We start from the raw sequence: 15,614 nt of genomic DNA, 5'->3' as shown, positions 1-15,614 counted from the left end.
CTTTGCCAAAGCTTGAATTTTTTGAAAGATTACATTCTAATTTCATTCTGCTTAAAGGACAGCAGATCTTAGAGCCACCTTCCCTAACACATGCAGATCAGGTTCTAGAAAAAAGTCTATTGGAAGAATCATAGAATCATAGAATGGCCTGGGTTGAAAAGAACCACAATGATCATCTAGTTTCAACCCCCTGCTATGTGCAGAGTTACCAACCACCAGACCAGGCTGCCCAGAGCCACATCCAGCCTGGCCTTGAATGCCTCCAGGGATGGGGCATCCACAGCCTCCTTGGGCAACCTGTTCCAGTGCATCACCACCCTGAGTGTGAAAAACTTCCTCCTAATGTCTAACCTAAACCTCCCCTGTCTCAGTTCAAAACCATTCCCCCTTGTCCTGTCACTATTCACCCTTGTAAACAGCCGTTCCTCCTCCTATCAAGTATTGGAAGGCCACAATAAGGTCTCTCTGGACCCTTCTCTTTTCCAAGCTAAACAAGCCCAGTTCCCTCAACCCTTCTTCATAAAAGAAAGAGAAGAACCAACTTTATTTTCCCTATTGCAGTGATGCACAACCATGCTTTCCCATATGCTGCATGGCCGGGCTGCAGCGTGCTGGGCTTCAGGGTGGGCACTGCTCTCCTCAGGGCACTGCTGGGCCCGGCACAATCTCAGGGCTGAGTGTGGGGCTTTCTCATGGGAATGAACAGAGACAACAGTTTCATTCCATCCACCCAAGGTCAGGATGGAGGGGCTCTGAAAACCTTGATCTAGCTGTGGGTGTCCCTGTTCTACTCTCCTCCTTCCTGGATTTGGAGCTATATGTAATTTATTAAGGGTATTTCCTTCAGCAATATGGAAGAACGTAAGAGTTTTGCTGTTGTATCTTAATGGATGTTGCTGTTATATCATAAAAATGTTACTGCTGCGTATGCAATGAGATTTTATGTGCAATATGTATCGCTCCTCCAGCAGATGCTTTTAAGCCTCCCTTTTTCGCTTTAGGAGAATTTCAAAAATTAACTCCACAATTATTTTTTATGGAAAAAGACCTCAAAGTCAATGGTGCAGAAGGGACAGCTAAGAGAAATTCAGATGAGAAATTAACTCTGTGTAAATATGGAAAAGGAACGGGAGGAAATTTAAGATGCAAAATCTCTGCAGAAAGTCCTGGGAGTTTCATTATCAGAATTAAATGAAAGAAAAGCATTCCAACTACAGCAAAGCGAGCAAAGCTGCTTGGCTTATGGCAACGTGGCTCAGGCTGCCTGGCCAGTCTTTGGCAGGAGGTAGATATAAAGCTACAAATGACACACACAGAACATGAATGAACATTTCCATGCTGGGAAATGCAGCCGGGCGATGGCACGCAGGCTCCCTCACAGTTTCTCAGTGCAGAGTTGCACACTTTGTTTGCAGCACTGGGATTCCAGCCTCATTTTTCATGAGCCTAAAGATGTCAGGTGGAAACTCCTCAGGTCAGCATTTCGGAAATGATCTCCTGCTTTCAGGTTTAGGACATTGTGTGATCTGTTTGCAATGACAGAGTCTCCACCTGAAGCCAATAGGAACAGTGTCCTCCAGCCCTTAACCCAGGCTAAGGCTGCCCCATGGTTGCAGGTGCTGTCACAGTCTTTGTGATGGGTGTTACTGCCAACTTCTCTTTTATTATTAAATTGTCACGCAAAGGGAACTTTTCAGGTGAACAAAGTTTTGCAGCTGGAAACAGAGATGCTCTTTTGCCCTCCAGCAGAACATTTCAGGAGCTGTATTTAGCCAGGTGTGCTCCTGATTAGAAATAAAATAACGCACTCACACTTGCCTTTGATCCAACAGAGCCTAGGGATAATTAAGTTAAGAGATGGCAGTGGTGGCTAATGGTTTCCTTCTGCACCAGAGATCTTACTGACCAGATCTAGATGTATCTCAGGACAGATGTAAACTGAATGCTGCCGTGATGCATTGCCTGGTGCTTCCTTTCTCTTTGGAGGCTACCAGGCAGCGGAGAAGCACCCTAAAGGATGTGCATCCCAGCCCTCTGCTGCTCACAGCGGTTTATTTTTAACAAATGACCCTCAGAGTCTGCTATGCAGAGCAAACGTGGCTGCCTCTATTTTTTTGTCCCAAACTTGAAAGGTTTTATAGCACAGGATCACAGAAAATCCTTAGTTGGAAGGGACCCACAAGGATCATTGAGTCCAATCCCTAGCTTCACGCAGCACCACCCAAAAGCCAAACCCTGTGTCTGAGAGAGATGTCCAAAGCTTCCCGAACTCTGGCAGCTCAGGGCTGTGCCCACCGCCCTCTGGTGCAGACCCTGTCCCCAACCCCCAGCTGCCCTCCCCTGGCACAGCTCCATGCCGTTCCCTCGGGCCCTGTCGCTGTCACACAGAGCAGAGCTCAGCGCTGCCCTCCGCTCCCTGTGAGGAACTGCAGCCGCCATCAGGCCTCCCCTCAGCTCCTCTGCTCTGTGCTGAGCACACCAGGGCTCTCAGCTGCTCCTCATGTGTCTTTCCTCCAGAATATGGCACTTCACCACTGTTGCAGCCCTTCTTTGGAAGATAATAGCTTTATAACCATATATTGCAGCCCCAAACCTGTACCCAGTGCTGAGCATGCGGGACAACCCTTTCCCCTTGCCCGGTGGCAATGCTGGGCCTGGGGCACTCCAGAGAATTGGCCCCTGTTGGCTCCTGTTTAATTCGGTGCTGAACACCTCAGTTTGATCATCTGCCACAAAAGGAGCGTGATGCTGCTGAATGAGAATTACCAGTCGTAAAGATGAGCACTTAATGATGTTTGACAAATGAGTACATGTTGTGAGAGACTTCGTAGGGGAAAAGGACATTATTTTGTTTCTGGTAAGGAGTGCTGCAGACATTCAGGCTTGTCTCTCTTAGTGCTGTTCTGAAAGCTATACATATTCCAGAGGTGTGTTTCCATTAATCAGGGCTTTAAGTGCAGATTCTGTATCTATTAAACATTTATGCCATGCAATAATCTCATCAGAAGGACTTTAAAATATTTACATGCCTTAATAAGTGTTTAAAATTTTTTGTACCAGTGGAACTGGACTTCCTCTGATCCAACGGACATCTCTGCATCTTCCTGTGTTTCCAGCAAGAATTGAGAACAGGGAGTGCAGCACAATATGCACGCTGCCCCATTCCAGCACAGTAAAGGAGAAAGGGAGCAGATGGTTGAGACACCCTGCGTGGGGCAGAGCAAAAGGTTGGACAAATTGTTGTGCAGACATTTTTTACTTCCCAATTTTCCGCAAAAAATCTTATCTTGCAACCAGTATAAACTGTACCACAACAGTTGTCTGGATGGCTGCTCTTCCAGCCATGGGGCTGACAGAGGTGAAGTACTGCACATTGATTGTAGTGCCAGTCCAATCTAGTGCCATATTCAGTTTCATGCCAAGATTCTACAGTCAGGCTTTGCTCTAAGCAAGGAAGTTAGTTGTCCCTAAGAGGCTAACACTGTCACCTACCATTTCAGTCTCATGCCCATAGGACATAACCAGACATGGCATCTGAGCCAGGTTTCATGTTTTTTGGCAGGATTGTCTTTCAGTGATTTATAAAAAGTCTTCAAAAATTTAATCAGCAAAGGCCAGCTGGACATTAAACCTAGGAACGAGAGTGTCTGAATTCAGTATCGGAATTCACAGCATTTTAAATCTTTCATTTTGTATAAATGGCATGCAGGGCTTTTTGGCAGGGTTTTATTTGTTCACTTTTAAAGGCCTCAGTGTCTTCCACTCCAGAGGAGGACCATAGTTTCCACAGCACTTAGTGCAAAAATGCAATTTCAAAGCATTAAGACTCTAAGTAGTTGAGATCTCAAATAGGAAACAGAGGGAAGAGTGATCAGCTGTTCTTTGAACATTAGATAAATACAGTTGACTTGCATCTCGAAATCATCTACCCTTTTGTAATGAATTCAGATAATCTTGGTACTTGAGTTGTCCTCAGATCACTAATGTAGTCAAGCTCTAAGAGCTAACTTCTATTTTGGAAAATCAACAAATTCCAGAGATAGACTTCTATTCTAAGTGAAAGCTACCATCCATCTCTCTAGAACTAGAATTAATAGGACATGTCTGTATTTTCACTTAGTAAAATGTTGAGTAAAAATTGGCTTAGTACTCAGAACGATTGAAATGAAAAATTTAACATTACTCCAGAACTTTGGATACTCCAAGAGAGAGAAAAAAAATTGGTTATGTCAACACAGGGACAAACACCTGCTTTGAACTGAAATTGGAAAATACAGCTATGCATGATGTAAGGCAGCCATAGCAAAAAGATTCTCAGGAAAGCAGCCTACTGGATGATTGCTTTCCAAATATAAATTGACTTTGTACAAGTGTTATTGATCATGATTTTTGGAAAACCATTTAGAATGTCAATATTACTAGAATGCTGTTCTACTTCAGCCAGAGCACGGCAACAACTTCATTAATCAAAACCAGGAGACAACAGAAAATGAGTAAACTGACAAATCTTTCTTAGTCCTTGTTCACAGTGAAACTTGTAAGATCAGAGAACTTGTAGATATTAAATTTCAAGGCACTACTAAGAAGTCGATTATTCCCAAAGTTGTCTAGCAAATAATTCATTCAGTAATCTCCTTCACTAGTAAAAAGATTTAAAATTATTGAAGGAAAGCACTTCCTAGGCCTCCCAAGACTTTTATCAAGTCTTGTGAAAGGAACAAACCCTTGAAAGAGCAATCTGAAGAATGTTCAATCACATTAACAGGCTGGTTAAATAAAAGAAGCAGCAAGTTTCAAGTATGGTTAGAGCTGAGAAACAGAAGTGTAAATAGAGCATATGATGAACTCTCCTGCATATTATGTTAACAAGTAGCAGGGCTGAAATCAAATTAAATTTTTAACTGCAGAGAAAGTAAAGCCCATCCAGAATGGGGGTACAGCTGTATTTCCACTTGAGAAACTCACTGTCCTCTAAGTCTGACAATGCTGAATGACTAAGAGATACACTACTACTCTTGGGTACCCACAGAAAATACGGTCATTTTACATATATATTAAACATTTTTGTTCTCAGCTTTAACCATGTATTACTTGTGATCTGTTAATACAGGATTTTCTAAAGTATCATGATCAAATTTCCACTGAATTCAGCACAAACCCTTTCTGTAGCGAGTATGAGAATGATGCTTTAATGATAAAACACGCCTCTACTAGTTATTTTCCCCAGCCTTCATATATTGAAAGCTGATGTAGAGTACATATGGGAAAATGATGATCCAAAAGGTAACAGAATAGACTGACTTGGTTGGGAATGGATTAGAGATCACAGAACAACCTAGCCAAAAAGAAAAGAAAAATCCTACTGGAGACTTCTAGTAACTTCAGTAGTGCTTTTGAGCATCATTGTGCTCTTGTTTGAGCAGTTTGTAATTTAATTAGCATATCTATTGCTATTTTCTGCTTCACTAAAGAGACTACCCACTTTACAATAGCAATGTTACTATAAGAATGAATTTCAAACACTCTATTTCACTAGTGCTTCCTAATGTGTGTATTCTGCATTACTCATTTGATGCTCAGAACTGAAGTCAAATAGCAAATCCATTAAGAAGATCATACGCCTTATTTTGAGGCCTGATTCTTCAAACTAGACTGCATTTATAACTCCTTAATCCTCATGTCTTTTTAATTTTTGTATAAGAGAAGTCTAATTTAGTTGACAGATCATAAAAAAGAATTGCAATTAATTTGCTGCTCACCCGTTTTTCATCGTCAACATTCTAAAAGCCCCAGAGAAATTAATGCACTAAACACTGGAATGAAAGAGGAGATCACAAATTTAAACCTCTCAGATTAATGGAAGATGTACAGTGATGCTGAAAAACTCAAAATTTTGATCTAAATAGGTTAAAACACACACCCTCCCCTGTGTCCAACAGCATAATGCAGCTGTGGAACTATCCTGGCTACTCTAAAAAGTTGTAGTTTAAGAAATGAAATCTTCCCCTGTCAAGCACACTCATAGAACAATTGAGATGGTCACAAAATTCTTCAAAATGCCAAACAATGTCCATTTCAGGGAACTTGCCCTTACTTCTGTTTACCATATGGACAGTTCTGAAGCAGAGAAGAGTAGACAGTGAGAATGGCCACTCCATAGGAGCACTCCAGCTATTACTCAGCATCAGGTAACAGATAGTAGCTCATAAAGGCAAAGCAAATGGAGTTCCTGGCTGGTCTGTATCTCATCAGAAGAATAGAAGTGGTACAGGAAGTTGCAGGAGGAGCTTTAAGAGGAATTGCAGTTTAAATGAGGTGAATAAGGAAAAATGAATAAGAGCAAAATAAAGAAAATGATACATGCTGACATAAAAATCAAATAGATGTCAATCAATTATAGCCCCAGTTAGGCTAGAAAAAATACTAAGGGAGATATGAAAGAATATTCTTCAGGTAGAAGGGAGAAAAATATTTAATTCATTTTAATATAAAGAGCGATCATTTTATCAGCAAGATTATAAAATATAGCTGTTTTGATAAGAAGAGACAGAGTAACATCTCAGGATATACCTTTCAATTGAGTGTTCTAAATGGCACAGAAGGGACTTGTTATTCTGTCTTTAATATAATGTTACTAACATTTCTTACACATGTGCAGAAAAGAAACTGACTCCTACTAGGATAAGCACAAAAATCAAATTAGAGGTCTACTGTAGCAAAGTAGACTTGACTAAAGTTAAAATTGGTCTAAGGGAGTACAGTTTTTGAGCAGATGACAGATTCTCTAAGATACAAGAACTTTTTGTGCCTTCTCCCAGGTTATCATTGTGCAATGGGTAATACACCTCCAAAACTTGGTCATAAGGGTTTTTCTCCTTCATAATATTTGTGCAGAAGAGCTAGCAAAACTGCATGTTTAATTTTAGATGCCTCTTCCAGATAGGAACCAAAACCTTTCCATGTAATATATTATTCAAGATGTGTATTTCTACCTTTCAAATTTCACTGAATTTGTCCCATTTGACATTTCTTTCCCAATTCTGCAGTCTGATCACTCACCTGTCTGTCAGCAGGCTATGACACCAGTTGTTGCTTATTTACTGTGAAAAATTATTGAACACAGTAAGGATCCTGCCATGGCCAAACACCACAGTGCCCTCATGCATCATAGAAGTACAGATCACAAGTACCTCAAGAAATTTTAATTGTCAAGAATCTTCCAATTTGTTTTAAAAGGGCTTTAAAATCCAGTAACTCTAATGAGAAAAGCATTTGAAATACTTATTTAGTTAATACAGATGACAGTTCTATCAGAATAAAAAATCCTGCATCTAAGTCTGTACCAAAAGCAAACAGCCGTGAATGAAAATAAACAGATAAGTAAAAAAAAAAATTAACATTTAGTCCATTTTAAACAATTTAATAGGAGTATTTCCTGCAATGCTACATACAACTAGTTTAAATAACATTAATAGAAACTAAGAGAAGTCAGAGAACTTGAAGTTAGAAAGATTTCATCTTTCACATAATAAAAGACATAATACATATGATTCATTCAAACAACTATGTCATTTAGCTCTAAGAAAAAGCTCAAATAAAAATTTTAAAATGAGAGTGCTAAGTCAGGCATCTAAATCCATGTCTAGGCACTGAATAGCTGGTTTAATTTTCAGAATTACACTTCCAATTTCCACAGAGTTTAAGGTGACCAACATCTATAGAAGCCCCATTATCACTTATGCATTTAATTAACTTAATTCATCTGAGTAGGTCCATCAAATTAAAAGGGACAATTTATATCCATAAATTTCAGGACTAATGTTTACAGATTTACAGCTTACACTGATAGGTGGATTTAGTTGTCTAATTTAATTCTCAAAATTAAAAACTTTTGATAATAACATTTAAAATCTGAGTTATGTAATTATGCATTTATGATGTATGCTGCAGTCTTTAAAAAACACATGCCATGAGGAATTTCCAGTAGATTATAAACCAGAGCAATTAGTGTATTTTTTTTCTAAGTGGTAACCAGAGTCTTCACATCAATGCATTATCTGAAATACTGTGGCATAGAAATAAGATAAATCATTCAGAAGCAGTCGTTCCTTATGAACAATATTACTTCTAGAGCTTGAAAGCAGAAATCCTGTTAGCAAGAATGGAGGTTTTTGCTTGGAAGTGGATGATGTAGCTCTGGAACTTCAAAAGTTTATGTAACTTCCTAAGTGCCTAAAATAGCAACATAATCTTTCATACCCCAAGTTTTAGTCAGGGATAAGCATTTGTGTTTGAATCAACACCTCAAAATACTTCCTTCAAGTCAAGTCACTGGCCATCACAACACTGTTAATATAGTTAGTCCAACATTTCTTTCAGTTGCTAAATGAAAAGACACTTTCCAGCACAAGGAGTTTTAATAATTTATCCATTATTATTGATCAGGTCAGTCTCACGTTCTCTCTCTTCGCTACACTCTTCTAATAAGTTACATCAGTAAAATAATTAAGCTGCTTTTTTTAGCAGAAAGAAAAAGGGCTCAGTCCTGCAGACACTTTTCAAGTGTCTGATTTTATAAATGATGATAATTCTATTAGCATACATGAAGCTTGTGATAAAACATTTTAACAATCAGGGTACAAATCACTCTAACAGTTATTATTGATATCAAGTCTGCAGTGGTCAGAGTTACAGCACTGAAATTGCAGGATAAGAATGTACCAGCTAATCAGGTCTATGAAAGAGAATTCATCTGTGGTCTCCTATCCACCTCTGTGGGAAGATGAGAACACACACCCACTTTGTATTAGGGAAGAAAAACAAGGTAAACCACTGATTGTTTTTTACCCTCTTTGTCACCACTGAATGAGAAATTAAGAGATTGTTCGGGTTTGCACTAACAGATAAGAAACAGTTCTTTTAAAAGACCAGCTCTTTTAAAAATGTAGAACTTGATAAAGGATTGATGTGTCCTTCATTGTGTCTACTCAGATGTTTTCAACTAGCAGCCATCCACCTTGTTTTCAGTCTAACGGCCTCAAATCTCCTCCTAGATCCATCCTTTTTTACCAATCCAAACCAAAATGATTAAGGCTGTTTTGTATCTGTGTCAACTTGATTTACTTAGACCAAATGGAACAACCATTTTGAGGACCATCAAGTGGAATGATTGCTCGTCTCAGTACTTCAGGAAAAGTCATTGCATCCATTGAAATAACTAGTCTCCAACATCACCATCTCTGTCACCTATGAGCCATAGAAAATGAAAACCTACAGCTAATAAGGCAGTTCCAAGCAGATCTCCCAGTGCAGTAAGATAAGGGATAGAAAAACTGTCAGGATCCTTTCCCTTTTTCCAGAAGTGGTGCACCATCCAGTCAGCAATCCATAACAGAGTAAACACCTACGGAATAACAACCGAAATCTGTATTATTCTCACTTGAATTACATTGTAAAAGAGCCAACAGACAACAACATTCTAGAATTTAGCCAACAGACAACATTCTAGAATTTGTACATGAATGCTTTTGAAAAATATAAACAATCAATGTGAATTAATTTTAGATTGAAACTACCTAACAGTGGGGACAGAGACATTTATCCAAGTTCTCCCAGAAGATCATGTGCATAGGCAGAAAGAACACAATGAGTCATTGACAGCATTCTTCATCCAGTCTATGCTTGAGAATTTCTGACAATCATGAGAACACCAACCAAATGTGCAATTGCACTTCCTACACATGACATCACTCTGTGTACAGTGAGGACATAAATGGGCTTTCAAGATCACACACAACTGACTGGTGTTACCCAGATGAGAGCACTCAACACAGGCGTTGCTCTTGTTTCCACAAATCTAGACCATCGATGAAATCAGACATGGTATAAAGAATATGGGGTCAAATTAAGAACAACTCCATCTGGATCATTTGAAACACCAAGAATGACCTAGACACTACTTTTGTGTGTGAAATACCAATTTCATGTGCAGCCCTTCTGTATGAGGCACACCTGCAATATATATTATGAAACTGTCACTCCAGGCTGAATTTGTCCCAAAGATTCATTCCCAGCCATGAATGTCTGAACATTCTAGAGACTTGATTTTGATATCAAAGGTATGCATAATTATTAACCCAGTTTTAGAAAAGAATTCTTTTAATGTTACACAGCTGTATGGTAAAAGATTCTGGTTCAGTGGAATCATGCAGTGTGACATGGCACAAGATGAATGAAGAGAAGACCGCTAACTGAGCTTCCGTTTCTTGTGTCTTCTGAAGAGCTGCTTCTGAGATAAATGTATTTTAAGCATTTTAGTTAATCAGATCTTTAGGAAGGTTACACTTAAAAAGTTATTACCATATTCATTTTCAAAAAGTCATACAGCATACATATAGAAGGACAGTAACAAAATTAGTATAAGGTAGAAGATTCACATTTTGTTAGATATATGATCAATTCTTGGAATTGAAAACGTGTATACATGTATGCATTTGCTAAATGAAATACTGAAATGATATCTGTCAAACCTTCCCCATAATACCAAATACTGTAAGACAAATGTCAAAAAAGAGAAAAAAAACACTTAAAAAAGCTCAGATATTCCATCTTTGCTGTGCAGAAGTATATTTTAAAACACAAACCCAAATCTCTAATTACAAAAAAAAAAAAAGGAAGGAGGGAGAAGGAAGAATATTTGCTTAATGAAAAATGCATGGCTTATTTATCTAAACATATCTTCTGAAAAAGGAACTCTGTAGTCTAAGCTAATTATGCAAGTCCTAGGTGCGCTGACTGGAATCCAAACAAATATATTTAAAACAGATGTTTTCTTTGGAAGATTATCAGATTCTTTGAGTCGGCTCCTTCTTCTAACAAGGACAAACAGAGGTCTGTTTATGAAAGATACTGCATAGTAACATCACCTACAGGACGAGCACAATACTCTGTAGTGCCCCACAGCTACAATAGCTCTGCTACTGTATGTTCTATTAGAAGATGAGAGCATTCACTGAAAAAGTAACTCGTATTTCACAATCATTTATACATGACATACACAATCCAACTTAAATGGCAGTGTATATTTCTGTATTTTAAAAGTAATAACATGAAATCTTATCATTTGCCTACATACTTTTGACCCTAAAGCAACTGACTTCGACTGTTGTGAAAAATAAGTAGTTTGGAAATTAAGTTTTGTGAACCTTCCCAAATAATTTCTTTTGGCATTTTAGCTTATGGGTATATAACACACAACACAAATTACAACAAACCTGTAATAGGAAAAAAGTTATAAGATGATATTGTGTTGAGTGATGACTGTAACAATAGATGATGGCAGTTGGGACACAGCACTTACAGGGTAAGTTATGGGACTGCAGTGTACCAGCATTTATTTGGAGGAAGGAATAATGCTATTATTGAGCATTTGCACACCTAGAAGCTCACTAACATTTCGGAATTACACAGATCTGTTTTTTGAAATTATAAGTAGTTGGTAAAAAATATATGGCCACAGTAGTAGTTGTTGAAAAATATAAGTCAATCAATGTAACTTAAATCTTTAATAAGATTTTGCTTCTAATCAATGTTAAGAGGCAGAAATCACAGTCATCAATCAAAAAATTTTGTCAAATTTTAGACAAAAAATAAGCAAAAGCTCTGAGTTTGCTGACTTTTTTTGAAAGTAAGACAATTCTTGCACTTCAAATGATAAGAAAAGTCACTTGCAAAGATCTAACAGGTGAAATAAAAGGAGAAGTGTAAAGGAGAGCAAAGACTAATAAAAAGGAAAGGTTTCTTAGGCACAGGTGAAAAGTTATACAAGAGACATTTTAAGACAGTTCAGTGGCACAGCACTTTTCATTTGCAGGGATTTGTCAGTGACCTATACTCATTTCAGCAAATTCACACATATGGCATAGTAGTATAAGTACAGCTTACTTCTACTCTGCTCTCATTCTACGAATAAGCCTTCATAGCTCAAGTTGAAAGCCAACTGTTCTTGAGGGAAAAAGCAAAGATGTCATCAGTACAGAAAAGCCATAAAAAAACCATAAAATGCTGTAGGAAAGTGAGAAGAAATGCTTGAAAATGTACGCAGAACTGTTGTTTTAGTTTAACATGTTAGTTCACATTTATTTAATATGAAGAGAACAATGAAGTGCTTTTTGAAGGAAAAAAAAATAAAGTAGAACTATGAAACAGTAACATAGAAATTCTTCAGGACTGAAGAATGAGATAACCCTGTGGTTTAAGGAAGGTAAAAAGTAATGAAGTAGCCTACAGCTTAAGTACATCCACTGTTTGGTCTTCATAAACATTCAGCAAACATCAATGAATGTCAATGGGTGCCATTTTTTCCATGTAAATGAACTCAGTGACACACCTCTGCTTCATACACACTTCCATGTCAGACGCCAGTGTGTCAGACTGCCCCTCTGCTGCCATCTGTTGCATAGCAACAAAGGTAATGGAATATTAATAAAAGGTTCTGCCTCTATTGCCATCCCACCAACATCCACCTCTGACATCACGGGTCAACATCAAAAAATAGGAGATATTTATTTTAGAGCAGACCGTGTATAATTATTACTGAAAACCTCCACTTAAGGATCTCTGATGCCAGTCAGGATACATTTATTCTCATCAGAGTTATGGTTTAAGTTTTTAGTGGTTTTGATCCTTCATGATGAAATCACACATTTCTCAGATTTTAAATACCTTTGGATATCTTAATTCAAAACTAAGAAGTAACTGTAAAGCACTCAATAGATTTACACTGAACTTACTTGTTGAATCTCTGTGGTCTACAACCAAAATTGTGTAGGCTGAGCAGGGTCTACATAGGTAACACGTCCAGGGAAACAACTCAGTATCTATTTTCTCCAAACAAGCAATCACTTCCTTCAGTGTCTAGCTGTAAAAATCCCATAGTTCTCCCTTGCTATTGGTACTTTAGTTATCTTGTGATTTAATTTCTTTGGTAGCAAATATAGATACCTTCCAGAAGATCCAGCCCACTCATTAGACAACATCTTGCTTCTCCAATAACACTCATCAATAACAAACACACTTCACTAGCCTTCTGTCCTTCTGGACTCTTTCCAAGCACATAAACAGATATAGCGAGGAGTTTTGGCACGTCTATACACAAAAGTGTCACCAGTTTAACTTAAATCAGTTTCCAAGCTGATTCAGGACTTTGGCTAATGAAATTTGGAAACTCCCGATGCAGCCAATTAAGACATTATAAACTCCAACAGTCTTTTAGAAACTAATGCCACCATACTGAGGTCAAAAAAAGGCAACACATTTGTCTGTTTCTGACATTCCTTTTTCAGCCTTACACAGTAGACTGGCATTACACTGTTGATGATGGGGGTGTTGCGCTTATAAGGTGGACTGTAATCAGGTGTGGACGTGTCCTGCCACATGTCATTCTAAGGACAAAAGAGTAGGACAGGAAAGAACAAGAAGAATGGGCTGAAGAAAGAAAGTGTCAACATCAACTATCAGAAATGGTTGCTCTTTGTCATATCTTTGACAATCTATGATACAAAGCTTAAGAAAATTGCCATGAGACTTCAGCTCAGTTTTGTATTGCTTCCCTCTAACTCTGCAGCAAATCTATTGGGAGCAAGGACAGAAACTTATCTGCAAACTGAAGATTCTGGTAACACTCATTTGGTTCCTAACATAAAACCTTTATAGTGCAAGTATGCGGACAATATGTATAATTACTTGCTTTCCATCTGAAATGCACAACTCTATGGTATCTGAGCACTTAGCGTAACATAAATTTTTGTAAGACTAACACCTTATTTAAGTAAATAAAGACTTTAGCTGAAGATGTTTCAAAATCAATATAGTTGTATCAGTGTAATTGTCTGTGAACTAACTTTTATTTTTTAAATTATTATTTCCCAGTTTAAATCCAAATTCCACAGACAGTCTTCTTGCTTTCTCAGTAGCTCTGTCAGACATCCTGTGATCAAGGCAGTCCCAACTTCATGCTGTTTGCCAGTCTAAATTAGGAGTATGACCCAGACCATTTAGCCTTCAGGTATGCTCAGCCTACAGTAGCTGTAGCACAACTCAGTGCATTATCTTACCTACACAACATCACAGAGACAAAAATGATAAATCCCTACTGATGACTTTGTACGAGCCTTCTACCACAGGCAGCAACACCCCTGGAGGTGACAGAGCTAGTGATGTCCACATTCAAATCCCAATGAGTCTGACACGTCTGTTTCTCACACTGCAGTGAAAAAGCATTGAAAGGGCAGAACTGTCCAGGTTTAGGCCTTAATTTCCATACTGCCTTGAATCATTAAGTCTCCCTAGCAGTTACTTCCTCCACACTTTGGAAGTAGCTTTTACTATCAGAAAAAGTAATTTTTAAAATGCAACATTTTCTCTATAAACACAATCTTCCTTATTTATGTATAATGTACAGTACACTCTGTAGCCTGAAGCAGTGATTGAGCACCTGGTGGGAAGGCAGGGCCAACCCAGGGGATCTCAGGTGCATCTGAGTGATCATAATGGGTGGAGGCAGGATCCACTCCTTCCCAGATCACATTTAGGGGGTGGTGGGGAGGCAAGGGTATCTTGCTGGAGGTTCCTGCCTTCTGGAGGCCTTCCAAAAGGAAGCAGGTTGTTGGGGTTTTTTTTGTTCCCTTTGTTTCTGTGTCCACAGCTGCTGTTCACATTTGCTGCAGCCTAGGATTGTGCTACCCCACTATTATTGCTGTACTTTCCATCATGTTACACAATATTCCATGATTTATTTTTTTTTTTGCATTGAAGAGGCTTGCACTGTAATTAGAACCCTCGGGCAACCAAGAAGTCCCAAACATTTGTAATATGAACAGGAAGTCACCATATACATTGCTGAATTCTTGGTTTTCTATTGCCCAAACACCTCTTAAGGCACTGCAGAGGTTGCTTCCCAGGAGCAGACACCTGATCTTTATTGCATAAGGACAGCCACGTTTTAGAATTACTAATTTGCTTGGTAATAGCTCAGGGAAGCTCCTATTGTTTGTTTATTCTCCAAGTATTTAATGTAGCTGTGTGCTCAGATTTGGTTAGGAGGTGTGAAAATTCCTCAGAGGGCATTTTACTGGCTCAGTGAGAACATTAAGAACAGAGGCTGCCTTTGAGCGCTCAGAGCAGCGTGCCAGGACTGATGGCAGCTCCAGAGCTGCTCTCATTCTGCTGCAGGTTGACGAGACAGAAGTTGAGACCTTGCTTAGTGCAGAGCTCCATACAATTAAAAAATACTTGAGGCCTTGCAAGATAGAGGAGGAGGACAGTTTTTTTAATTAATATATCTTTGTTGGTCCAAACCAGATTGTAATTTCATGCAGCATACTGCTGTATTTTTGATACCATTCATTAAATTTAACCCTCATTTCAAATCAATATACTAGTTTCAATAGTGCATAATGTCTTGCCCAGCTACTCTATGCTGCATTATGTGCAGTACCCTACATACCTACGGATTTCTTGCACATAGGCAATCTTCCTCAAAATATTTTTCTTTCTTTTTCCTGGTGCTGCCATTCATAAACATGTACCAGACTCAAGCATGAGAATCTCAAACA

General features: G+C 38.5%; 1 protein-coding gene across 2 annotated transcripts in view; it reads right to left on the bottom strand.

Annotated features, from left to right (window-relative positions):
- Positions 1 to 6,467: 6,467 nt before the first annotated feature.
- The window catches only part of SLC41A2 (solute carrier family 41 member 2), a 51,942-nt gene continuing 42,795 nt past the window's right edge, over positions 6,468 to 15,614 (bottom strand). The window contains exon 10 of one of the 2 annotated variants that reach the window (XM_090143404.1): positions 6,468 to 9,403. In XM_090143404.1, coding sequence (XP_089999530.1) covers positions 9,218 to 9,403 — 186 coding nt within the window. In that variant the 3' untranslated portion in view covers positions 6,468 to 9,217. The remainder of the gene's footprint in view (positions 9,404 to 15,614) is intronic. The other variant, XM_031600035.2, reaches the window with a different exon arrangement.

The sequence above is a fragment of the Phasianus colchicus genome, chromosome 1, assembly GCF_987193195.1.
Source record: "Phasianus colchicus chromosome 1, bPhaCol1.hap1.1, whole genome shotgun sequence".
In the NCBI taxonomy this organism is placed as follows: domain Eukaryota; kingdom Metazoa; phylum Chordata; class Aves; order Galliformes; family Phasianidae; genus Phasianus; species Phasianus colchicus.
Note: the sequence above shows the minus strand (reverse complement) of the source record. Positions and strands in the feature narration are given on the sequence as shown.